Below are 25,530 nucleotides of genomic sequence, written 5' to 3'. Positions count from 1 at the left end.
TATAAATTAAAACAAAATTAAGTCTTAAACCCTTAAAATTAAAATATGATTTAAACATGCATATTACTATTTCCTAATCCTACGCCCTATTAATAGTCAATGAGATTAATGTTACTCAATTGTTTCATTTTCCCTTTTATCAAATGCTGTGCTCTTCATATACATCTCAAAATATTCCTTCACTTTCATTCTGATCTTCTATTATTGTAATACATTTTTCCTTCTTTATCTTCTTAAAAACTCTATAAAAAAAATTCTCTTTTTTGTTGTAATTTCATTTTGGCAGTTTCTTTCTTCCCCCACAATGTTGTTCAAAGATAAAATCGTTTCTATATAAAAAATTACATTTATTTATTTTTAATTCTAGATTACCAAATCCAGTACACGGTGTAAAGACAAAATCGTTCCTATATAAAAAATTACATTTATTTTTTTTATTCCGGATTATTAAATCCAGTAAATTTTTGGATTGACACTTCCGGTAACCTCCTAGATTGGTGCTTCTAGTAATACATGAATGACAGTGTTAATCCAAAAAAAAATAAAAATGAAGAACATTCATAATTAAAAAAATCATTCTGGGTATGCCGATCCGTAATTCCAAATATGCATTCCGGTTTCAGAAATTCATAAGTGAAAAAAATCATTCCAGATCCATCAATCCGTAATAGAAATTAGGCTTCCAGATTCAGCAATCCAGAATTTAACAATTTATGCAAACTTTACTTCCAGAACACCCCTCATCTAGAAAACAACATGATTTACTTTCGGATTGATGAATCCGTAACACACTCTCAAATCCCGATTTGAAATAAAAGGTGAAAGTTAGTTTCAGAATTTATAAAATTGTGGGGGATGCAAGAAGAAAAATGCAGGGGGTGCAGGAAGAAACTGCCTTTCATTTTATATCACTATGGAGGAACATAATCCAAATTTAGAAGGCACAAACATAGATTCAGATTGATCAAAGGGTTACTGCCATAGGTTGTGGTTTATTGCTATCCTTGATCGTTGACATTGTGAAAAATGTGGCTGATGCCATCACATGCAGTCTTAGAAGCTTTAACCTTGCTATGTAAAACCATGGTTGCCACCGATGTTGATATTGACAAGTGGCAAGAAAAAATCTGAGCAACAAGATGAGTGCCGTTTAATGGACCCCTTTTGGGTGCTTTTGTTCCACTGCAAAGACTCTCTTGTGGGTGCTTCTCCTCCACCACAAAGTCTCTGTCTTTGCCACGAACAGGTATTTAGTTTAGCCTTTTTCTGTTTAGCCTTCACTTTACTTGCGTTTCTTTCTTTAGTTGTGAAAATTCTAGTGACGATAACTTAGTTTAATCGATCAATTTGTTGGTGACAACAGTGAGTTCGTGCAAGTGATTACAGAATGAGGATCTCAAACAAACTTTCACCTTTTCGAGGTGTGGATTTGAATCCCCTCACTCTCACTTTTCCCGCTTGGTGGGCAATCCTCTTGAAGAAGATGTTTTGATGCATACAGACTTGTTGATACAATACAACAGCTTGTAGTTATTTAGTTAGTTAGGGTTTTTGTTGGCACTCTGGGCATGTTGTTGACACCCATAGTATTTAGGGTGCCTGTTCTACCACTTTTCGTGAATAAGAAAATAGATGTTGAAATGGTGGTAAAAGGGTTTCAATATCATAGGCTGGGAAAAAATGTATAGGGGATTACTAGTGGTGAATATTTTTTAAAAGAAGGGGGATTAGTTGTAAAAATATTTATAGTTTGGGTACAACAATTTAATCATTTAATTAGTTTTCTCTGTTCTGGGAGTGTTGGTTAACTGTTTTTTTCTAAATTGGAAAATTTTCTTTGGATGATTTGTGTGTGTTTTGCTTCCATTATTATGTTCTGGGTCGAGTAATTGAGTTTAGGGGGTCAGGAGTTGCATTATAGATTCGTGAAGAATAAAATTTGAATTACATGTGTCTCTCTTGGACTGTGAGCTAAATCTGGTTTACTATGATATGCACGTCTTTCTAGAGAAGCAGGTAGTAAAAAGGACATTGAAGGGAAAATAACTGAAGGAAAAAGAAGAGAAAAACAGAGAAGTTAAGATGGCCAAGATTTGTTATACTGCTAAGTCAAAGGTTTGTCTATATTAAATTTACTTGTATTTTGCTTTATGTTATTCTTTGTTTTGTTGCAAGTTTGAGTCTAACAGTATTTTTTGGTCCTTTAAATTTGCAGGACATGAAGGATTTTTGGAAACAAGAAAGAGTTCAATTATTTTTCCCAAGAAAATGAAAAATCAGCATCACCAACTCAAAAAGTAACCAGATAAACCTGACAAGATTCTAGCCCAAGTCAGTGAAAACAAAGAGAAGAACTATCCAAGAACTTTGACAGTGAAGGGTGGGCCTCAAAAGGATATGAAAAACAAGGAAAGTCTCAAGCTCTAACCTTTCAAAACGTGTGAAGTGTTTCCTTTTATCTAACTCATGTTGTGCTTTGGATCTCCTAGTACCATTAGGAGTTTAGGAGAAACATTAACAAGTGACAGTAATTTTTTTTATAATTATGTTATACTAGATCTTAGGCTAGTGAATGCATGTAATCAAATACCAGGTTTCATCACCCTGCTCTAGATGGAGTTTCAGAGGCAAGATCCAATTATTTTACCAGTTTCTCTCTTTATTTTTTTAGTCAAGTTTGAATATAGTTTTCTCTTTTTGATATAGCAGTTATTCTTAGTCTTCAAGTTCTTGATCTTGTCCATCTAAAACTAATATCCAGATTATACTGTATGTCTTTTATATAGCCAGAACCAGGGAATTACATTTAGAAGAATTTGTACGGCGTAAGAGCGTACAGTGATGATAAAATAAAGTTGTCAAATTATTGGTTTTACTGTTAGTTCTGATACGATCTGTACCAAAAAAATTAGTTTTGATATTGAAACTTTACATGGTTGCTAGGTTGTTTTTAATTTTCCAACCAATCATGTCACGGTCAACTGAGTTACTGGCATTGGCATTACTTTTACAAAATTGTAGAGTTTAGTGTTTTCTACAAGTAATGATAGCTCTGTCATAAAATGAGAGATTGATCTTTAAATTTCATGTTGTTGTTGACCGAAAACTTTTAATCATCAGAAGATTGTTCATTGAAAAACTTAAGCCATAATATTGGGCAAGGGCCAATTAAATAGTGGGATTGAAGTGTGATAAAGTTTAATCCACCACTAACTTTTATTGGTATCTATGAATGATGATAAGGATCAAACTGTAGATAACTAATCCAGCAGGTCAAAGAGAATTTGCACCCTGTCAACAAATCATTCAACCTATTTTTCTACCTATCATGACAATGGTTTTAAAATAACTAAAACTTAGTATGAGTGCTTCAGTTTCATCGGATAATGCTACTCTGTAATTTCATGGCCTTACCATACATAAATGGAAATTCTCAGTGGAAGAGGTTGGGTTCATCTCCACCATGACATATTTCTACGTAAGCATCTCGCCTATAGAGGAAGTGGTTAGAGTCTTTAGGTTTCACCTATGGTCAGACCTCTGCCAACAATTTGGGTGAAGATTAGAAGTGATGAGTCAATACATAAGTGTTTGATATTTGGTTTCTCAGTTAGGTGATATTATTTAATGCTAGTGCTACACCATGTATTTGGACCTTGATCTGGTTCTTGAAATTTGACCATACAAAGTGATCTGAATGAACTTAACTCGATGCATCAAGGTGTTGGCTAGCCTGATGGGTGATCACTGGGTTCCCTAAGATCTCTCAAGTAAAAAATTATGGAAGCAGGTATTGACACGTGTCAGGTGATATTTATGCTTGTAGTCATGATTACAGATTCTTAAGATTCATGATTATGATCATATGATTCAATATGAATTTGGTAGCCAACATTCATATCATATGATGAATCATAAGTAACTTCAAATATTACTTTTAGATGGATGCATTAGTGCAATTCCATGTCAATTATACAAATTGCATTATTATCTCTTCATTGTTTTTAGTTTTGTTTCTTTTGTTTCACCATTTCTTATTAAAGAAACCAAAATGTATGATAAGTTTAATATAGATTGTTCAATGAAAGGATATATAAGGTTGACTTGGTGGTAAAAGTGGAAGTAGGGAGGGATCAGTTATGGGTTCGAATCCCCGTGCTAAGAAAACTAAATTTTGTCAATAAACAAAAAAATTGTTCAATGAAAAGAAATTGTAGGAACATTATTGAATGCATCTTACTTAAAACAAGGATTTCACAGTCACTCTTTTATGCATTGTATTTTGTTTCACTATATTTAGTCTTGTGAAGCAGAGTCTTGTCCCCAAATTATAGTAATGGGTGGTAAGATAGACTTAACAAACCTACCAAGATAGGCTTTGATACAATATTAGAAAGTGGATTTAGGCCTAATTCAACCATAGAAAATCAATTTGTAAGGTAAGTTTGCACTCACGTATATCTTACAATTTGACTATATTTGTAGTTAATGTGAGATCTCCAACTAGCGAAATGCATCATTGGGAAAGGCTAGGAACACGCTCTCTCTATTGCACTCTTTTTGACACCAGCAGGAATTGTAGGGACATTACTGGATGCATCTTACTTAAAACAAGGATTTCACACTGTCACTCTTTTATGCATTGTATTTGTTTCGCTATATTTAGTCTTGTGAAACAAAGTCTTGTCCCCAAATTATAGTAGTGGGTGGTAAGATAGACTTAACAAACCTACCAAGATAGGCTTTGATACAATATTAGAAAGTGGATTTAGGCCTAATTCAATCCATACAAAACCAATTTGTAAGGTGAGTTTGCACTCACTTATATCTTACAATTTGACTATATCTCTAGTTGATGTGAGATCTCCAACTAGCGAAATGCATCATTGGGAAAGGCTAGGAACACACTCTCTATTGCACTCTTTTTGACACCCGCATTAATTAAATTTATTGAAAATCACAAAAAAGTGTGGTACCCACCTCTTATTTAACGTTTCTCTCGCTTGATTTTGTAGTTTTCAACAAATCTCAACCAATGAAAGAGAGTGTACTAGAGAGTGTTCTTAGTGCTTCTCTATATCATTTATCATTTATATTATAGATTTTAGCTTTATTTATTGTCTTCAAATTGACAACTTTATATGATTAATGATTTGTATTAAAAACTTAGCTAAGAATTCATAATTTGAATGGAAATTTCATACTTTTGGTTTGTTTGTATCATCTAAATTAATTTCTTTGTTTGTATTTGTCAGTTAAAGTCAAATATGCATTTATTTACTTTACTCTAGAAAATTACCGAAGTTTCGGTATTAAATGCAAGTGCACAGCTTCAAACCCTAAGCCTTCTTCATCAGATCCGCCGCATCTGCTCTTTTGCTTGAGCACAAGATCTCAGTACCTAGAAAGAATCATTAAGTTCAGCGGAGTTTAGTAGCGATTTGTTGCAAGTAATTGAGGTAAGTTCCCAAGTTTCTTTATTTTTCTTTTGAAGGCTGTTCAGACACCTTTAGAGAATATTTACTTTAAGCATTTTTTGTGTTTATTTCCAAAGAAGGAGAAATATGTTTGATTGAAGATTAGAAAACATTTTCTTTGAAATGTCTTAAAAAACATGCCAAAATTTGGATTTATTTTTCATTGTCTATTTTCTTGTGTCTTCCCATCAATTGCAATCATTAGAGCCCCTCATCACTGCTACTAAACCCCCAACAAACCATCACTCCCTCCAAATTCTTTAATGGTTCCTTCACTAGCTTTGATGCCATGGTGACAATGTTTATGACTATGGCATTGTCCAGAGGACCATAAACTCTTTTCTGGAGGCTAGTTGGTGTCAAGTCACATTTTGAAGTAAGAAATGAGGCTAGATATGCCTGATAGTGGTGGGTGGTGAGCTAAAAACAAAAATTGAAATGAAAACTATTCTTAGAACATCATGTTGCATAATCAGGAGAATTATGTTATAATTAAGTGCAGATTCCATTCTATATTTATTAGGACAGATTTGTTAGTGATTTGATTTGATTTGATTTGTACAGCTTTAAACACCTATTATTTCTGGCTTTCATTACCTCTTTCAACTTGGTATCAGAGCTCCTGATCTGGGAGACTCTGCTTCTGCAATTTTTTTTTAGCAGCCTTCATTGCTGTAATTATTTTCCTTGATAGCCTTCATTGCTGTAATTATTTTCCTTGGCAGCCTTCATTGCTGCAACTTTTTCTTTTCCTTGTCTTTTCTCCATTGACCACCACCACCACCTTGCACCATTGACCGTTATTGCCACCGCCATTGACCGTCGGCGACCACCACCACCGACCATCAAAACAAGAATATGAAATGTTTGGCTAACCAAATGCCCTGTTAGTCGTTTTAAATATCAATATTAAAAGAGTTCCCTTGATAGTATAATTAATCCGAGTTGATTTGTATGAAATGGAATATAGGTGAAACATTATTTTCTCGAATCTTTTGCTGCTCCCTTTGACAATTGTTGTTAATAAGATTTTAGGTCATGGTTGTGGTCACATCTATGTTGTGTTGTGACTATTGAGGGACAAAAAAGTGATATGATGTGGTTGGAGAATCACTTCAAAATAGTGTCAGGTGATGTTAACCTTGTCTTATTTGTAAGTCGGCTTGGATAAATTTGGAGAAGAAAAAAAATTCACTCCACTTCCACAATTTTTTTATTGTACCGGTCATCCAAGTCAATTATGATTCATCACAATCTAGTCTAAAGTGGTTTCAATTAAATAAATCCTATGTTATTTATTTATTTTATGCATTTTTTATGAAGATTTTTTTTTGTTATGTAAGACACAATGTATAATAATAAAATAAACTATACATTAATCCAATATAGGATTTTAAAGAGTGAGCTATAGCCGAGTTGAATGACCCCTGCATGCTATAGGGGTTTCCATAGTAAAGTGGTTTTCTGTAGTGGTCTGAGCAGATAGGATAGGAACACCATGGGTTGATTCTATAAAAAAACCCTTTGAATAATAACATTAGGGCTTTTTTGGGGGAGAGTATAATTTTTGGATTTCAATTTCCAAAAAGGAAATCTACAAATATAAGTGTAATGAAGATGATAAAGAAGCAAACTTGGATTTAGAAGATGATGATTCCTATCAAGAAAACTTGTATTTGATTAACAGTGATATAGAACTATGTATAAACATTAAAAATAGTAGTCTGCAATTTATAGAATAAGATCAAGAATAAAAAGAAAAATAATATAGTAATTTCATAAATATATAAACTTATATGGAATCCTATTATTTCCCCATCAAAATCAGCAATCTTATGGAGATTAATTCATTCCAAGATTCATATTTATGAGAATTTAAGGAAAAGACAGATCAACATTGTTTCTGTTTGCTGTCATTGTTATCAGCAGAATGAAACATCACAACATCTATTTTTTCAGTGTTCTTTGGCAGTCAAACTTTGAATTGGCTTAGTGGTTTAATTTAGATTAATATTGATTGCTCTTCCATTGATTCAATCCTATTTATTTTTCAAGATAATTGGAGTGCTCAAGCTAGAGTTGTCTGCAGCTATTACACATATATTGGTATACATGTAATTTAATGAATTTTGAGAATGTGGTAGATCTTGTGAAGAATCAAGAATATGATCTATCCTTATGTTAATATAGTGGGTAACATAACAGTGGAAGTATGAATTCTTTGATTAGGAATTTAGTATTATCAAAGCTTTTTCAGTTGATTGTCATCCAAAGAAGGCAACTCATGTAATACAAGTTAATTGGGAACCTCCGGAGTGTGAATGGGTTAAGTGTAATACAGATGTAGCAGTTGTGAATGATGGCTTCTTGAGAGCAGCATGTGGTGGTATTTTTTGAGATTATAGAGCTGCTATAATGGGTTGTTTTTGTAATTCTCTTGGTTGGCAGATGACTTTTGAGGCAGAGCTTTTTGCCTTTATGAATGCTATTGATAGTGATAGTACAAATGCAGTTCAGGAATTTACTACTTTTACTATTGTTTCTTGGAGGCTTTTGAATAGGTGGTTAAATTGTATGACCCTGCTTAAGGAGATGGGTTTGAAAGTTTACACACACACACACACACACACACACACACACACACACACACACACATATATATATATATATATATATATAGGGTAATAGATGCGCTGACTTATGGTGGAATGTTATGCCTACTTTTCTTAGTATTGATTTTTCTAGGGACACATCAGTTACCTTTTTATAGGTTTTTTAGTTTTTGTTGATTGCTTTGGTTTCCCACACCCCTAATCATGTATATGATTTTTTTCTTTTAATAATATCTAATATGTTGTGATGATTGGTATTGTTTGGGGTCAACCTAGTTAGGATAGTAGATAGCATGGTGATGTTATTACATACTTGCTTTTAATAAAAAAAAAAAAGAGGGGCATGAATGTATGCTAATTTTATGAATAAAATTATCTATATGCGTAGAAGTTTCGTTTGGTTTCAAAACTGGACCCAAAATTGAATTAAAAATTTGTTTTTTGTTTCATTTACAGTTTTTTGGTATGATTTTTTGTGGTTTCCTTAGGATTGGCCTGCTTATACTTTAGTTCAAAATATTTCAAGTGCTATGACAACTTGAAAGTCAATGTGCAGTATGGGAGATCATACTTATTTTTAATTCATTATATTACTTCATAATGTAATCGGAAATTCAAATCAAGGGTTGTAATTTAGGTAGACCAATCAAATGCATTTGAATTTATGCTCAACATTACAGTTTTTTCCTTACAGAGTCTCTGGATCCCTCTTATTCTGATGTGTATTCAATTCATCATGTGTCATTTTTGGAAGTCTTCTAGGAATCACTTTTTATTCCCGCCTCATGTTTTTTGCATAGACAATTACTCCATGTTCACATCAGCTAGGGGGGGGGGGGGGGGGGGGGGATCTCAACTATTTTTTGTCTCCCTCTTAAAGTTGGTTAGAGAGTTCAGAATGTTGTGAGGGATTTTTTGTTGTTAGGAGGAGAAAACAGCTCGATTAATGTTATACAATTAAGAGGTTATTTACTAAAAGCACTTTTTAAATAATATAGTTGATTATTGTGATATGTTTAAATGTAAAATCTCCTTTCTTGCTCTCACTTAACAACTTTTTTACCCAGATATACTTCCTGTATTATACTCTCTCTAATATGGATGCAAACAAGTTCCAAATTAGTTGATTCAACAAAATACTATTGTTCGCTACTGGGTATGAAAGTTTTGGGGCTAGACAATAGAGTTGCTTGGAGGGTTCAGAATGTTGTGAGACTTTTGTGGTTTGGAGGAGAAAACAGCTTGATTTTGTTTTTGATAAGCAGAAAACAGCTTGATTAATGTTATACAATTAAGGGCTTATAGCTAAAAATGCTTTATAGACAATATATTTGGTTAATGTGATATGTATAAATGTAAAATCTCCTTGCTTGTTCTCACTCAACAATTTTTTGAATCAGATATACTTCCTGTATTATACTCTCTAAAATGGACAGATACAAGTTCCAATCAATTGATTCAAAGAAATACTATTGTCCAGTACTGGGTTTGAAAGTTTTGGTCCTAGATAGCAACTTCAGATGCCTTGCAGCTGTGTCAAGAATGCTTCATACCCTTGGATATGAAGGTAAGTGGCAGTGAACACATATTTCTAAAAGCTAAAAGCTTATATTCGGTTTAATTGCATTTGAATTTTTTGCAACCTAAATAAATTTCAGATGTTCCACAATGATTTTGAAAGTCAGTATGATTATTTGTTGTAATCAAGTGATGATAAACTAATATTTGAAAGTGAAAATGATTATTTGTAGTGAATGAAGTGAAGATAAACTAATCACATTCATAATCTTTGTGCTGTTAGTCAACAATGTTCATTGTTTGGTGAACTACCTTCACACCCGTTGTGTTTTATTAGTTTTGTTAATATTACTTTCGAGACTCCTCTGTTGTTTGTTAAACTTTTATCTCAATTCATTTAACAACACTAGGTTGTCAGTTTTATTTTGATGTTAAATGACCAATCTATCTGTTAGAATAGTTTATATTATCTTCTGAGCAATTTGTGTTGTATCTATCTGAGACTTAGTATGCTAGGGGTTTCTTTTTTTCTATTTCCTTAAGCTTCTGTGTAAGTATATAATCCTTGTAAATATATGACATGAATAAAAAGTGAGATCCAAGTTGAGATCTCTTAAACATTTTTTCACTTTAAGTTGGTATTAAAGCGGGTCGATGCCATTCTGCCTGTCGTGTATGGTGACAAAGTGTTTACCACCACTGCCTACGTCTCTGGCTGCCGTCCGCTGCTGCTGTTTGCTGTTTTCCTTCGGTGACCACTGGATTTGGAGTGCCTTTTTGAGTGAGCCCAACCCAACTGGTCATGGAAGCTAGTTCTCCTCACCCGCCACTTCTCTACACGATTCTGTAACGCGTGTGCAGTCCATGCACCGCCCTTCATTCACCGAAACATCCTCGTGTCATCATCAGTTTCATCAGCATCTTCTCCTTAGGTGGCTTCTCCCCTCTTTTCTCTGTCATGGATTTTTGTTCGAGCTATGGAACACGTATTTGTTGGACCTGGCCGCTTGATTTCTTGGTATCCAATAATTACTTTGGAAAAACTAAATGGTAAAACTTATTTATCTTGGTCTCTTTTGAACCTTGGTTTCTTGGCCAAGAATACTTGAGGTCAAAATCCAGCATCCAAGCGTAATCTTCCATATATCCTAGTTTTCCACAACCTGCATCTCACAATGCATGGCAAATCCATGGATAATTGACTCAAGTGCTTATGATCATATTTTTTATAATACGTCCTTGCTCTCTTCTATGTCTTCTCCTAAATTTCCTTACCTCATAGTCTTAGCGAATAGATCCAAAGTTGCTTCTTAGGGAATTGGTCAAGTTTCCCTTTCTCCTTCCTTCTTTAAACTTGAACTTTGTTTTATTTATAACCTTATCTCTTTAAGTCAATTAGCCATGTCTTTAAATTGTGCAATAACCTTTAATGCCAATTAATTTGTTATACAGGAGAATGGTACAAGTCGGCTGATTGGTGAAGGCATGAGTGTACATGATTGTATTATTTTGGGACTAGATCCTTTGTGTCTTGCCTTGCCTCTCCTTCTCTTAAACTTTTTCATGATTGTTTGGGTCATCCACATTTCTCAAAATTAAAACAAATGGTTCTTGACCTTAGTAAACTTCAAGTCCTAAAGTGAGTTGTGTCAACTTGGAAACATGGTAGTAAGTATCTTGCAATTCACTATACAAATCGCACGAAATGATACAGTTCATGCCTCCCATGATACGAATCGCAGGAATAATCGTTTTTGCTCCCGTATCGCAACTGTATCGTGCGAATCGTTGAATCGTTTTGTTTTGTATCAAATAATAAATTGGAATTTAAAAACCCTAATTTTAAAATTTTTACCACGTGAACCTTTTCTCCTTTGCTACACGAACCTCATCTCATCTCCTCCAACAACGACGACCATCAGACTCGTGACAGTAGGAGGCGCGGCACCAGACAACATGAACATCAGCTCTGTGAAATTGTGCAATTGCTGAGGCGCGGTGCGAGACGAAGGCATTATTTTTATTTAGAACTTCTACAACTCAGAACTTGAAAGCTCAACAAACTAGAACTAATTAAATTTATTTGTTTTTATTTTTCTAATATAGGTCCTAGAAATTTAAATACTAAGACCAATAAAAATGAAAATCCATAGGAGATGAGGAAGACATTGAAGAAGAACTTTTAATAGAAGATGAAGATGACTTGAGTGATGCAGATGTTGGAGAGGAAGATGATGAAATATGAATGACTATGATAATTACATCTTTGCATGTTTACTTATCTTGTATATTTAATTACATGTTACATTTGTTAATGTTTATGAATCTTATGATTCACGATTCAGAAAATCAGCTCTCCGATACACTATTTGTATCTCGATTCAACTACCATGCTTGAAAACATGTTGGATCCTCTTTTACCAAGCGAAACGAGTCAAAATGTAAATATGTTTTTTCTATCATTCACTTGACATTTAGCGTCCAAGTTGCATTACATTTTTTGGATTTTGATATTTTGTTACCTTCATTGATGAATACTCTAGATGTACTTAGTTTATTGATGAAAGATTTTTCCGAATTTTTGTCTATAAATCTTTCTTGAATGAAATAAAAAATCAATTTGGACAAGACATCAAAATACTTAAAAGTGATAATGCTAAAGAATATTTATCTTTTGAATTTTTTGTTATTTTGAGTTCTGTTTGATCGTCCATTTCGGGGTGATATGCAATGCTCATCTTCAGCGTCGTCCCTTGCAACTTAAATAATTCTTTCCAAAACAGGCTTAGAAATGTTGAATCTCTGTCACTTACGATAGATGTTGGAATGCCATGCAATCTCACTATCTCCTTCAAACACCTCCGTGATAGTTCTAGCTGAATACGGGTGTTTAAGAGCGATAAAATGACCATACTTACTAAGGTGATCCACTACCACCAAAATTGTGTCCTTCCTGCATGATTTAGGAAGTCTGATAATAAAATCCATACTTATCTCCTCCCAAACTGCTTTAGGAATTGGTAAGGGTTGAAGTAGTCCTTGTGGCGAACAAGCTTGATATTTATTTTGTTGGCACACCGCACATGCGTGGATATAGTTAATGATAGTCTTCTTCATGCCCATCGAATGCAGCGACTAGGCTATTCTTTTGTATGTGCGAAAAATTCCTGAGTGTCCACCCATTGGTGTAGTATGGTATTCGTGTAATAACCTGGGAATCCAACTCGAGGATGCCGATAACACCATCCGACCCTTGTAATGAAGTCTCCCATTTTTCAGGGTATAATTCCCGTGTGCCTCAGAATTGCTTCTTAATTCCTCCATGATCTTCTTTAAAATACGGTCCTGCTGATTTTCTTCTTCCACTAATTCAATGTACCTCCAATAAGGTTTGGACAAGACATTGATCTCCACTGCTCCTTCTTCCTCTTCCTCCAATCTTCGTGACAGAGCGTCTGCCACCGTATTGGACGCTCTAGGTTTGTACACAATGTCAAAGTCATACCCCAACAACTTTGCTAACCAACTCTGTTGGTTTTGGGTGGTGATTCTAAGTTCAAGTAGGTACCTTAGACTCTTTTGGTCTGTGTAGACCGTGAATTTCTGTCCTAGCATATATGGTCTCCAGTGCTGAATGGCTAACACCAAAGCCATTAATTTTTTTTTCGTATATTGACTTTGTTAGGGAAGTTTCGGCCAAAGCTTTACTGAAAAAAACAATTGGTTGTTTTTTCTGAGATAGCACCGCTCCTATGCCTGTTCCAGACGCATTGCATTTGATGCAGATAGGTTGGCTGAAATTTGACATCATCAACACCAGGGCTGTTGTGACTGTTGTTTTCAACTGTTGCATGGCTTCCGTGCTTTCTGCTGTCCACACAATTTCCCTTTTTTAGCAACTGCGTCAGGGACCTGACCATTCTTCCATAGTTATAAATGAATCTCCTATAGACCCCATAAGGCCCAAAAATCCTCTTAAAGCTTTCAAAGATTTGGGTATTGGCCACTATAAGATGACTGAAATTTTCTAAGGATCCATTTGAACCCCTTGTCCCAAAATGACGTGTCCCAAATACTGCACCTCTTGCTTGCCAAATTCACATTTCTTGTGATTTGCGTAGAACTGGTGGTGTTGCAGAGTCTTTAGAATCGACTCCAGGTGTGTCAGGTGTTCCTCTCAGGTTCTGCTGTAAATCACAATATCATCAAAGAAACCAAAACAAACTTCCTCAAATACGCATGTAAAATGCCATTCATGGTGCACTGAAAAATGGCAGGCGCATTAGTTAGTCCAAAAGGCATAACTAGTGATTCATAATGACCATGGTGGGTACGAAAAACGGTCTTTTGTATATCTGATTCATGCATGCAGATCTGGTGATACCCTGCCCTCAGATCCTCCTTGGAAAAATAGTGTGCCCCATACAATTTGTCTAACAATTCTTCTATCACCATAGGAAATTTATCCGGGATGGTTGCCTTATTCAAGGCCCTGTAGTCCACACAAAATCTCCAGCTGCCATCCTTCTTCTTTACGAGGATCACCGAACTAGAGTAAGGACTATTACTTGGTCTGATTATCCCGATCTTCATCATTTCCTCAACCTGTTTCTCTATCTCCGTCTTCAGCAAATGGGGTTATCTATAAGGTCTCACATTGATAGGACTACCCCTGCTTTAATCGGAATTTTATGGTCAATCTCTCTGTTGGGTGGTAGTTGTTTGGGTTCTTCAAAAACCCCCTCATACTCCTTCAAGACGTTGTTCAAACCCGCTGTTTGTGACAATGTTAACCCAGTGAGCTCCTGGATACTCCTGGACTGATTTGGGCTTGACTGGTCAACGCTTTCTATTCCCCATACAAGGGACACAGCTTCGATCTCCTCTTTTTTGAGTGCTTTCGGAGTCACCAACGTTCTGGCTAACTTGTGGTCTCCTCTGATGTGCACCTTTTTACCTTCAATGCAAAAATTCATGGTTAACATCCTCCAATTTACTTTCACTTCCCCCAAAGTTGCCAACCATGCCACCCCCAGTATCACGTCCGCCCCCTAGCTCAAATAGGAAAAAGGTCTCCTTGATCATATAGTTTCCCAGATGTACCTCTACCTCAGGACAACACCCACTTGCTGTCTTTTTATGGCCATTCCCTAGCCTCACATTATACGTTGGTGTGGGTTCCACATGTAATCCCAACTGACTAACCAACGCTGCAGAGATGAAATTGTGACTAGCCCCACTATCAATTAACATCATTGTTGTTCTACTTTTCACTGTCCCTTGTAATTTCATGGTATGAGGTTGTGTTAGACCCCAGCAGAAAAAATGGACAGATCCATTTGTCGATACTCCCTCTCTTCTTCATCATCTAAATTCTCCTCAATTTGCCCCAACAACCCATGATTTTCCTCCGTCGGGCCTCCCTCATCTTCTACATAAATGATTACCCTCAAATTCTTCTTGGACAGGGATGCCCTGGACTGTACACCCCTCCACAGTGGAAGCATCTTCCTTCTTCCCTTCGTCTCACATACTCCGGGTAGGGGAGTGTCTTGGACCCCTTGTTCCTTGAGCCTTCCCTTGGCCGAACCTCTGCTTGAGGAGGAAGTCTCCTTTCTTGTATTGCTAGCCACACTAGAGGACATCGGCCCACTGTTTCCCCTATACAATTCTGTGCGGCCTGTTATTCTCGAACGCCCAAACGAAGCCGTATTCCTGTACCCACTGCTGCCACCTTTTTCTTCATTGAAGGCCTCCTTAACATCTAAAGCAATCTCCATTGCTCTCATCACCTCTTTAGGATCATGGGGTCTGATCTGGTTCCAAATCTTGGGTTGTAATGTAACAAAAAAATAACCCAGCAACTTCTCCTTCCCTGTCTTTGGCGCTTGTGAGACTAACCCCTCAAATTCTTGAATGTAATCCTCAACTCTCCCGTTCTGTTTGAGTTTGGCCAGCTTCTCAAAAACGGATCTCTTTTCCTTTCCCCCAAACCTCCGATTCAATGCCATGGAAAACTCCTCCAAAAAATGGTTCTTGGAATTCTTTCTCCAAAAAGTGAACCAAGAACTGCCTTTGCCTTCCATGCTGATGAAAGCCAGCTGCAACCTTCCCGGGTTGAGACATTCTGCACTTCGAAAAAAATTTCGGCTCTGGCCAGCCACCCCATCAGGTCCACTCCCTCAAAAATAGGTAATTCCACCCTCCTGGACCACGGTTTCAACTCTCCTTCCTCGTCCACATCCGATTTGTTCTCGTGCCTGGACCGGTCTTCCCTTCTTTCTTCCCCGTTCACCGAGCTCTCTCCTCCGTCAGACAATTTGTCCCCCTTCTTGAGGTTCTGCAGCATTTCCTTTATGTCCATAATTCTCTCTTTTAACCCGTTAATGTTTGCCCTCATTTCCGCTGTCAACCTTCCTTGTTCGCTGGTTAATTTCTCCAACGCAACTGTCCTCTGTTCCATCCTCACTTCCTTCACCTCTGACTTCCTCTTGGATCCGGCAAGTCGGACCAAATTGTTACGAACCCAAAACAAGCAACCAAAGATACGCCAAGAACACATAGAAATACTGAATAACCTTTGTTTATTTCTACAGACTGTACAATTAGAACTTTCACAAAGGAAACAATTATTCCTTTCACACTGGACTTCTCCTGTCAACAAAACTATAATAAAAAAATCATCCCACTTCCCTAAACCGGTTGGTCTTTATTTAAAGACCAACCTTAACCAACTAACTAACCACTCCCTTAACCTTTATTTTTTACATTTCTCCTATAATACACCTTCCATGTCTTTTCCTTATTTTCTGTCCTAACAGAAATGGAAAATTGAAATTTTGGTTTCCGGTACTGAAATGGGTTTAGTAGGGTTTGAAATTTATGAGCTTGGAGCTTGGGAGTTCAAAGGGTTTTTTTGTGGGAAGATGAAATGATCATGGAAGGTGGGAGATGCAAATGTGGAAAACTCTCACTAGTCTCCATTTTTATGATATTTGATATTCTGGGTTTTTGGAAACTGATTAAAGAAGGGATGGAGGCAATTTTGAAAGAAAAAAAGAAATGTAACACAACACATGGCAATCATGTTTCTTTTTCTCTTTACAGAACAAATGCCGTTTCAACTCTAGGGGTGAACTCTAACAAAAATCAATCAATTAAGGAAGGAGTGTTTTGAAGGTTCAGAAAAAGGAGTGTCAGACTGAATATTAACAAAACAAAAGTGTTGCGAGTATAATTTACTCTTTATTGTTTAATACAAAGGTAGACTATATTAATAGATTGTTTCAATTGGGCTAGTCAAGATTTTAAATTGTGGTTTGCAACTGCATTTGTAAATAAGGTTTTAAGATTTTGCAATTGTAAATACAAAATTAAGGTTTTGGAAGTCCCACTGAAATGCAAAGAAAACACTAGAAGGGGTTCTGAATAATGTGTTAGTATAGAGATAAAACTTAACAGCTTTTTCAGAACAAATATAAGTTCAGAAAGTGCTAAGGACTGCATCCAGGGGTTCTAAAAAACAATAAGAAAAACCAAGCACAAAATTCAACTTCTTTTATACTAGTACACTTAACTTGAGTCAAATCCAATTCTCCTTAAACCTGAAAAGGGTTCATTGATCAAAAGCTGATTAATATCTTAATATCAAATAATATCTAATTATATATAATAATATCTAACACAAACAAATGTTTTGTTCTCTTCTATTCTTGATCTTATGAGACTCCATTTTATACCACCTGAAAAGGGGACAGTTGGGATCAACAATATTTGTGCTTTTCTTGAAATAACAAGTGATCTTGACGTGGTATCTTGTGCAAAGGAGAAAGAGTGTTTGACTTTCTGGTGAATGGCAGAGCTTGTTTCCACTACTTAATACAGCAACAACTATGTCATAGCCAACATCTGTTTTGCAAGAATTAGAGTCGAGTTGCACTTTTGGTTTGTCGGATAATATACATTGTGCGTACATGGATCTTTCTCTTGGGAGATTATCGTATGATTTGATTACATATTGTTGTATAGCAAAGTTGTTTTTAATTTTATTAGTTGGTGCAAAAACTATGAAGGTGTTATTTCCTCATAGTTAATGCACTTCACGTTATATAATTATTGTTTTGGATTGATTTATATTTAAACTTTTCCAACTTTCTTGTACTACTAGTTGTGACCGCTTCACTTGCTTCTGAGGCATTATTCATTGTTGAGGAGAAGAGGAATGAGCTTAACCTTGCACTTATTGAGGTTCACTTACCTGACATGGAAATAGGTTTGCTGACTCAGAAAATAAGAGAATTATCAACCATGCCATATTTCCGTTAAGTTCTCAAATTGTCTTTGGCTTGTTTTACTTGTAACCACAAATGTCATTCATGATTTCAATCTTTAACTGACACTGTCTGTTCATTATTTCTGTAGTTATGACTGCTAATAATAACACTCCCACGGAGCTGTTAGGATCTAAACTGTATTTTCAAAAGCCACTTAAGATTTCTGATCTAAGCAGTCTCTGGAAGTATGTCTTGTGGCAGATAGAAGATGGAAGAATTGTAACTGGGGGTGTAGAGGGCTTTGGGGGGATTCAGTCACAGGAAATTATTGCAAACAACAATAGAGAATGTCAGTCATTCATGAACACAGGAGGACAGACTCCCCGGAGTGTAATAATTGAAGAACATAAACATAAAATAGGTGGAAAACAAAGTGAATCATTAATGCTGGGTAGGAAGAGGCTTAGCCGGACTCATGATTCACATATGAATTTCTTCGGAGGTGAATTGGCTGGAACCAGTGGTAAGTTTGGACTTGATTTTATTTATTTATTTGCCATTTCTGCTGTAGCTGCCCGCTATAAGAGTAACACTTGCTGTCTTGTGAAAAGCTCCACCAAATCAAAGAAACCAGCTTAGGAATGTACCAGGACTTGCAATACAGAACATTGAAAGCCATTTCCAGGTTTGTTCTTTTCAAGGGTGCATGTGTCCTTATTTAACTCTTTTCTAGAAATTCCCTTTTACGTATGCAGCCTTATACCATGGCCTGTGAGTGAAGAGTTTGTTTTTGTTATTGAATCCATGATCACCAAGTCATATGACAGCAACTTTACTGCTGCATCAAGGTATTTCAAAATACTTGAAGTTAGTTGTGTTTATTAAAAGTGGGCAATGTGGCTTCAGTTTTATTTCATTTCCTAGTTTTATGAAGCTGCTAAATACTATAGTTTGGAGTTTTGTTTCAAAATTGATTGTGTTCAGGAAAGTGAGGAGGTTATGCAGTTAGTTACAAAGTATTCATAGATCTTCTCAGGGATTATAGTGGCAAGATTATCTGCAATAGTAAGGAAATATAATAGGGAAAAAGCCTTCATGTTTCTTCGCATTTTTCTCTCTTGTACAAATTTTTGAAGGGGAGACTTTTGGATGACAGCATTTTCTCCTTTCCTTTTTCACCATTCAATATTCAATGACAGAAGCATACTCTCTTTCTCTCTCTAAATTTTCATACTCTATTTCTAGATTTGCAACTTATATTTTTAGATTCCTATATGATTTAGCTGACGCAGCCCTAGTAATTATTTCACCACACTGCAAGTTAGTCTCCACTTGTTTAAGCATTATGATGTTGTATTTGAATCATAACCTATATGTATATTTATCTATTTCAGCAATATTTGGAACAAGCTAATCCAATTCAACAGTACAACAATGTACATTCATCTGATTTGAATATGGGATTGCAGCATCTGTTTCAGAATTACAATGATAGCAGGAAAAGGCGTCAATTGCACAACCGTCATATTCATATCTGTGATTGCATGCATCGGCATTCTCTACATAACCCTTTACTTGATTTTCTAAATTCAAGTGATCAGACATCAACTTTCGGTCAAAATCGATTCTATCTACAGCAGCGGGAACCATATGGTGCTGCACGCTACACATCTGGCTCTGGTGAATTTATGAACAATGTTAGTGGGGTCCAAGGGACTGAAAATGCTATGGATGGAAAAGTTTTCAGTGAGGACACATGTATCTATTGTGTGGATGATCTTTCAGTACAAAGTGAAATGGATTTTTCAACACTGTTATCCAAGGACATGTGCCAACAATTTCCACCACCACTTCCCATTCCTCTTTTACCATCAGATGGAAAAGAACATGGCATTTCTGGGGCCAAAACAGATGAAATTTTTTACCCTCCTAATGGAACTCAGAAGTTTAGTGATGAGGATTTAAATATCTGCTTATCAATGTATAATCCCTGGTACGAATATGCATGTATCTTCATGATGTTACATTTTCTTTGGTTCCTATTATCATTTAGGCTATTCTCCTTTCTTATCCTTTTTTTTTTGTTGACTTGTGTAGAGAATTGCTGAGTAATGCTGTTGCTTGAAGCTGTGGAGGACTTAAGAAAATAGAGTTTATATGATGATTTGTAGGTCTTTTTTGTACTTTTGGATATAGAATTGTCTTATCAGAAGTCATACTCATTTTCATTTTAGTATGTTTGAGAATTTGTAGGCTTCACTAACTGAAATGTTTGATTGACCATATTAATTATCTTTAATGACAAACTTGTTTTTATTTTCTTGAAGCATTTTCTGAAATGCTATTTCAAATGAGGACTTGGGTTTCATACCTGTATTTTTTTTTCTAAGTGTGGGTTTAGGGTTTATTAAATATACATTTTGCTTTTGTTTTACCTTGAAAGGATTTTATCATTCCATTCTGTCTTTTATTACTTGTAGATATTATTTTTATGTTTATTTCATCTAACACTTGTAATTTTACAATTTAATAAATTAGTATAACAGTTTTTAACTAAGAATTTTAAATCTATTTCACAAGGTAGATAATCCTTATTAAACTTTGAAGAATTAAATTGAAGTACCAGATCAGTTAATTGTTTCTTATGCTCGTGAAATAAATTTATAAATAGAACAGTTTCTTTTAGTAATCCCATACTTTCTTTTTGCTCCTTCATAATTGTAGAGGTTCTCTATAATTCAAAAATTTATCTGTAATTCAGAATTATAAAATATATTTTATATTATACAATTCAAAGATTACTCTAGACTTCGTAATCGTGTAATGTAGAATTTATTTCTGAATTCGAAAATATATTTTAAAGTGTATTATTTAAAACATATTTTTCAATTTTACAATCCAAACATTTAATTTATAAGCAATTTAGACTTTTTTTTAATACGTACAACAATCATATGTGACGGTGAAAATGGTCCTAGCTTTTATGACAAATCTAGAATTGGGGTTCAACTTTATATGCATCTAAGAAGTTTATAAGATCATCTCTCATTAATTATGGAATATATTTTTAATAAAATAATCCTTTCTGAAATTAATGAAGAATGTTTCAAGAAATTTGTTAGTTAAATGATGTAACACCACTAGAATTCAAAGGCCTAGTAAACATTTAGACTCACCATTACATAGGTTTTGTTCATTTTGTTTTTATACATTTTCTTTATAGCATGACATTGTGATGTTATTTACTAGCATTTACTAAAATATTATTGTTCATTATTTAAATAAAAAAAATCTCATCCTTTCAAAATATGTTGAATATCCGAAATACGAATTTGTTGTTTCTGAAAGCTTATAAATATTGTCTTAGGTAATGAAAGTCTACTGATTAATCCAAAATATCCTTTCCAGAACTATATTTTCATATTAGAAAATATATATAATATTTTTGGATTGAGTAGAAGGTGTGTGGCAATAAAACTTTGATTATTTAATAACAAGATACTACAGAATCAAGGACCGAGAGACATAAAAGAAAGACATGGAATATACAATACATGAATGTCTCCATTTCATTGAATGAGGTGGTTGGAGGAAATGTAATGTAGACAAATCTTCAACCTCATTCAAACATAACCTTGAGGTTGTACATTAAAAGTGCAAGATAATAATGATTTAAATCATTAATTAAAACACTTATTTAGGCACCAATTAATCCTAAGCACTTAAAAATGCAAGATAATCATCAATTATAGACATGGCAGATGATCGATATCCAGAACCAAAGAGATTATAATGATTTAAATAGTGATACAGCATATAAAGGTCTCTCCTCTCCTCAAAGCCTGGTTGTTTAGGCATCACCTGAAGATATCATTTAAAAATGTTATCAGAAAAATGTTGCTTTTTGACAGTAGAAAAATATTGTTATGCAACCAACATTTCACATGCCAACCCAATACCAAGATCGTGTTCATTTGAAACATGGCAATTATATCGAGATAGAAACTAGTTTGATTGAAAAGCTAAAAACATATTCTCTTTACTAAGGGAAAGTTCACAAAAGAACCAGATAACTAACTTTTTGATAGATGTTAATTGACAAAACGCAATTTGGTTGGACTGAGAAAAACAGAAAGAAATCCACAATGAGAGAAAATGTGGTGTAAGATAATTATGAATCATTTATACCATATATCAGTAAACAGTGTTACCTTAAAATAAGAATCATAGAATGAGCCTCCAAAGCCTGCACACCAAGACATGCCGAATTCTGCTTCACTGTGTCCATCTGCATAATAAGACAACAGTAGCCATAACTGTCAGCCCTTTTTTTTTAATAATTCTGGAGATGCAACTTAATTCAGCTGTGCTTCCAACTTCCCATCCTTAACTCAACAAAGGTCTTCCAAAATGTGTTTGATAAAATATTTAAATTAGGCTAAAATTTTGGGCCACGTACAGTAATAAAATGGCTTTGAAAAAGTTCACCGAGAGACATGGGATTACAACTCATTTAGAAGTCTACTCTTCAGCAATTTATAATTTATTTCAACTATTTTGACAGGCAATTATATTGTGAGCCGCATATATCAAAAGTCACAATTTTCTGAATTCAAACTAGACCCTCTTACTTTTGCCTTTCTGCTTGTGTGTGTTCCTATGGTACAAGTCTTTTGTTGTTGTGAGTTAAATTAAACCTGACAACGAATTTCAACTGTTAATCTGGTTCCAAACTTTAGCTGTCATACAACATCTTTCTGTAAATGCTTGACTTACAATAACATGCTGGGTCCAATATGACAGGCTCTCCATTTCTGTTAGAGCTAATGTTTCCACTCCAGAGGTCTCCATGTAGCAAGCATGGTTCTATCACCACATTGGCAAAAAGGCGTCCCATGCTTTTCACTAGTCTCTGTCCTATAGAACAAGTCAAGCAATATGTATGGTGTCATTTTGGGAGTTTCAATACAAAGAGAACATTATATGTTAATACGAGTAAAGAATCAAAATTGTAATGAAATGCAATAATGAACAAATGGCAAGTTTGAGTAACATAGCTAATAGTGCTTAGTTGTACTTACTTTCTTATGTAGTATTTTTCCGATAAATATATTTCTTACTCGAGATTTACATTCTAGATTAAATTAAATGTTTAGAATACCTTGAAAATTTTCTTCCCTCAAGGTACTACACTCTTACTTAGATTCTCTGACATTTGTTCTACGGTTACACCAAGAAGAATGGTCAAAACAGGAAATGGTCACTAAATGAAAGGTCAAAATATATACAACTATCCACAAAAAAAGAAAGCTTCCTATTCACCCTTTTTCAATGAAGTTAGTGTACCTTTCATGTCTGTTCAAGTTCTATTGACCTACTTGTTTTTTTCGCTCTGAATATGAACCTATTTGGATAAGTTTCTCTCTAAGCTCCTTTTTAAAGAAAAATAAGAAAAAATGAAAATTAGCTTCTTCACACTTGCATGAATTAATTTGCATAAGTTTTCTCATTAACTTTGTTGGTGTAGTGGTTAAAAGTTTTATGTGTACTCATGGAATTCAATTCCCTCCTGGAACAAAATGTTACTAATAAGTTCTCTCATATATTTCTCTGTTTTTTTAAATGTGTGCATAAACTAATTTTAGCTAAGTCAAATTTATTTTCTTCTTCTCTTTCTTCCTAGAAGAAGATAAGGAAAAACTTGTCTAAAGAGACTGACTCACAAGTGTATGGATGCACAGCTAAAATTAATTAGTGGGAAGAACATTAGTATCAGAACAAATTGACCTTTTTCGTAAATGGCTCTGTCACCGAATCGGTCCAATAATAACTTCAACTGGTAACCCAATCTATGCTCTCCATAAAATTGAATCCAATCTGATGACCAGGTGTTTATTTGTGGAGTGCTACAGCACAAAATACATTACATACCAAGAAATCAATAACAAACAAAAGATGATAACTGATAAATGGTAACAATGATCATTTTCATGAAGAAGGTGCGTTAAACCTGCCAATGGTGTTATCAACGTCGAAACCATAGCCTTTACTGGACTTTCCAGCTTTATGCATTTCAGCAAGCTTCTTCCCTAGTTCAGACTAACAAGCACCAAATTACGATTAAGGAGCATACACTCTTCTAATAGGCAGCAATTTCCAGGTTTCTCACCTGATAGCCTCTAGATGCACCAAATTGTATGAATTCCATGATGATGAAAGAACCACCATTAGGTAGAGGTCCAAACTACAACTCCTAGCAACAAGTCAACTCAAGTTTGCTCCAGCATTATACAGATATAAATACTAAACATTAGCAGTCACAGAAAAATGTTAAGTATTCACACCTTATAGGGCTTAGGTACACAGATAGTCCCGGTTTCATACATAGCTTCTAAACCGAGAGCCTCGGCTTCAAACATGGATGATCCAATACTCCTGATATAGAGTTTCAACTTTCAATCACATAGAACTTGTCACATATAACAAGCAAGGAGTGAAGCTTTTGCTCCAATCCAAGATAATTGAAACAACACAACACAACACAACACATTCAAAACAAAAAATGAAATCATAAGGCACAACTCATTAACCTAACCACAAAACCAAAAACAGAAGGTCCAATCTCCATCTGCCATACCTGTTTGTTTTAACAAAGAAGGAACCAGCATCGGTATCATAGCGACTAGCAAGATTGATACAACCACCACCAACAGGGCTAATTTTGGTTATCTTTGTAGCTTTCCCTTCTGAAAGAATCCACTCACGAACCGGATCCTCACTCATGCTCATGCTGAACTCTAACAAACAACTATAAACTTAGAAACCAAACCACAGTTATCTTTCATCAAGTGATATATTTCTCAATTAAATTACATAATACAATTTTTGCACAAAAAAATCATGGCAAAAGAAGTTGTCATACGGTTATTATAATTTGTTAAAAAAATTGAACTTTCTTCAGTTTCCATGCATATCCTTCTCACAATTACAATATGAACTGAAAAAAAGATAATTTCAAAAGGGAAATTGCGTGTAATAGAAAAAACTGTGAGTTGCTACGCATGCATGAACATTCCAGAAAATGATTTTGATTGACAAAGTGTTGGCGAATAAATGAAATTAGAATGCATTGAAGTCACAGAGTAGACGTACTTGGTGATGGTTTAGTGGTTTTGGTGAGAGAAGATGGAAAAAATGGAGGAAGTGAAGTGAAGCATGTAGAAGAGGACATGACTCTCATTCTCCTATCTACTTCCTCACTCTTTCTTCTTCTTTATACGACCAAGCTAATTTCTTGCTGCACCTCCAAGTTTTTTTCTGCACTCCCACATGTGAAATGACAACTTTGTACTTTTATTCAATTTTTTTTATTGATACCAGTGAACTCTTTTTCTGAATTCTAAAATTTTGAAATTTAAAATTCAGAATACGATTAATTCTAGAGTTTAAAATTTTTTCTAGATTCAAAATATATTTTAAATTAGGAAATGATACTTTCACAATTAATTTGAGAGTTATACTGATTATATGAGTTTAGATAATAATAAGTTGTAAAGTGATTGTATATAAATTTGGAATTATTAATATATTATTATCCTTTAAATTATAGAATTCGAAATACTTAAAATATATTTTCAAACTTAAAAAATA

The 25,530-nt window shown here is 34.8% G+C and overlaps 2 protein-coding genes and 1 pseudogene across 14 annotated transcripts; 1 reads left to right on the top strand and 2 right to left on the bottom strand.

Annotated features, from left to right (window-relative positions):
* The first annotated feature begins 930 nt into the window (after nucleotides 1-930).
* On the top strand, nucleotides 931-20,206 carry LOC137818925 (two-component response regulator ARR14). 9 transcript variants are annotated; one of them, XM_090295998.1, is made up of 10 exons: nucleotides 931-1,246; nucleotides 1,364-1,421; nucleotides 2,009-2,115; nucleotides 2,216-5,459; nucleotides 9,490-9,656; nucleotides 17,775-17,927; nucleotides 18,029-18,403; nucleotides 18,492-18,565; nucleotides 19,275-19,873; nucleotides 19,978-20,206. In XM_090295998.1, coding segments are annotated over exons 5-10 (1,341 nt in total). In that variant the 5' UTR covers nucleotides 931-1,246; nucleotides 1,364-1,421; nucleotides 2,009-2,115; nucleotides 2,216-5,459; nucleotides 9,490-9,517; the 3' UTR covers nucleotides 19,979-20,206. The 9 variants fall into 9 exon arrangements, 8 of the variants coding, with proteins under 8 accessions (XP_090152124.1, XP_090152122.1, XP_090152121.1 ...); XM_090295996.1 differs by having other exon boundaries at nucleotides 1,364-1,461; nucleotides 2,216-9,656; XM_090295995.1 differs by having other exon boundaries at nucleotides 1,364-2,115; nucleotides 2,216-3,790; nucleotides 5,256-9,656.
* Nucleotides 13,802-15,693, bottom strand: LOC150024766 (uncharacterized; annotated as a pseudogene).
* Nucleotides 20,207-21,426: 1,220 nt separating the features above from the next.
* Nucleotides 21,427-25,207, bottom strand: LOC137818863 (Protein kinase superfamily protein). 5 transcript variants are annotated; one of them, XR_016516133.1, is made up of 10 exons: nucleotides 25,033-25,178; nucleotides 24,518-24,677; nucleotides 24,225-24,315; nucleotides 24,050-24,124; nucleotides 23,891-23,979; nucleotides 23,668-23,786; nucleotides 22,657-22,797; nucleotides 22,512-22,577; nucleotides 22,092-22,168; nucleotides 21,427-21,741 (listed from the first exon to the last, which is right to left on the bottom strand). XR_016516133.1 is itself a non-coding variant. In XM_068622493.1 (9 exons), the coding sequence occupies exons 1-9, from the start codon at nucleotides 25,118-25,120 to the stop codon at nucleotides 21,595-21,597; spliced, it is 987 nt and encodes a 328-aa protein (XP_068478594.1). In that variant the 5' UTR covers nucleotides 25,121-25,207; the 3' UTR covers nucleotides 21,427-21,594. The 5 variants fall into 5 exon arrangements, 3 of the variants coding, with proteins under 3 accessions (XP_068478594.1, XP_068478593.1, XP_090152120.1); XR_011082158.2 differs by having other exon boundaries at nucleotides 24,518-24,695; nucleotides 25,033-25,140; XM_068622493.1 differs by lacking the exon at nucleotides 22,512-22,577 and having other exon boundaries at nucleotides 25,033-25,207.
* Between the last annotated feature and the right edge of the window lie 323 nt (nucleotides 25,208-25,530).

Source organism: Phaseolus vulgaris, chromosome 10, assembly GCF_051622355.1.
Source record: "Phaseolus vulgaris cultivar YP4 chromosome 10, ASM5162235v1, whole genome shotgun sequence".
NCBI lineage: Eukaryota > Viridiplantae > Streptophyta > Magnoliopsida > Fabales > Fabaceae > Phaseolus > Phaseolus vulgaris.
This window is presented reverse-complemented; position numbering and strand designations above follow the sequence as displayed.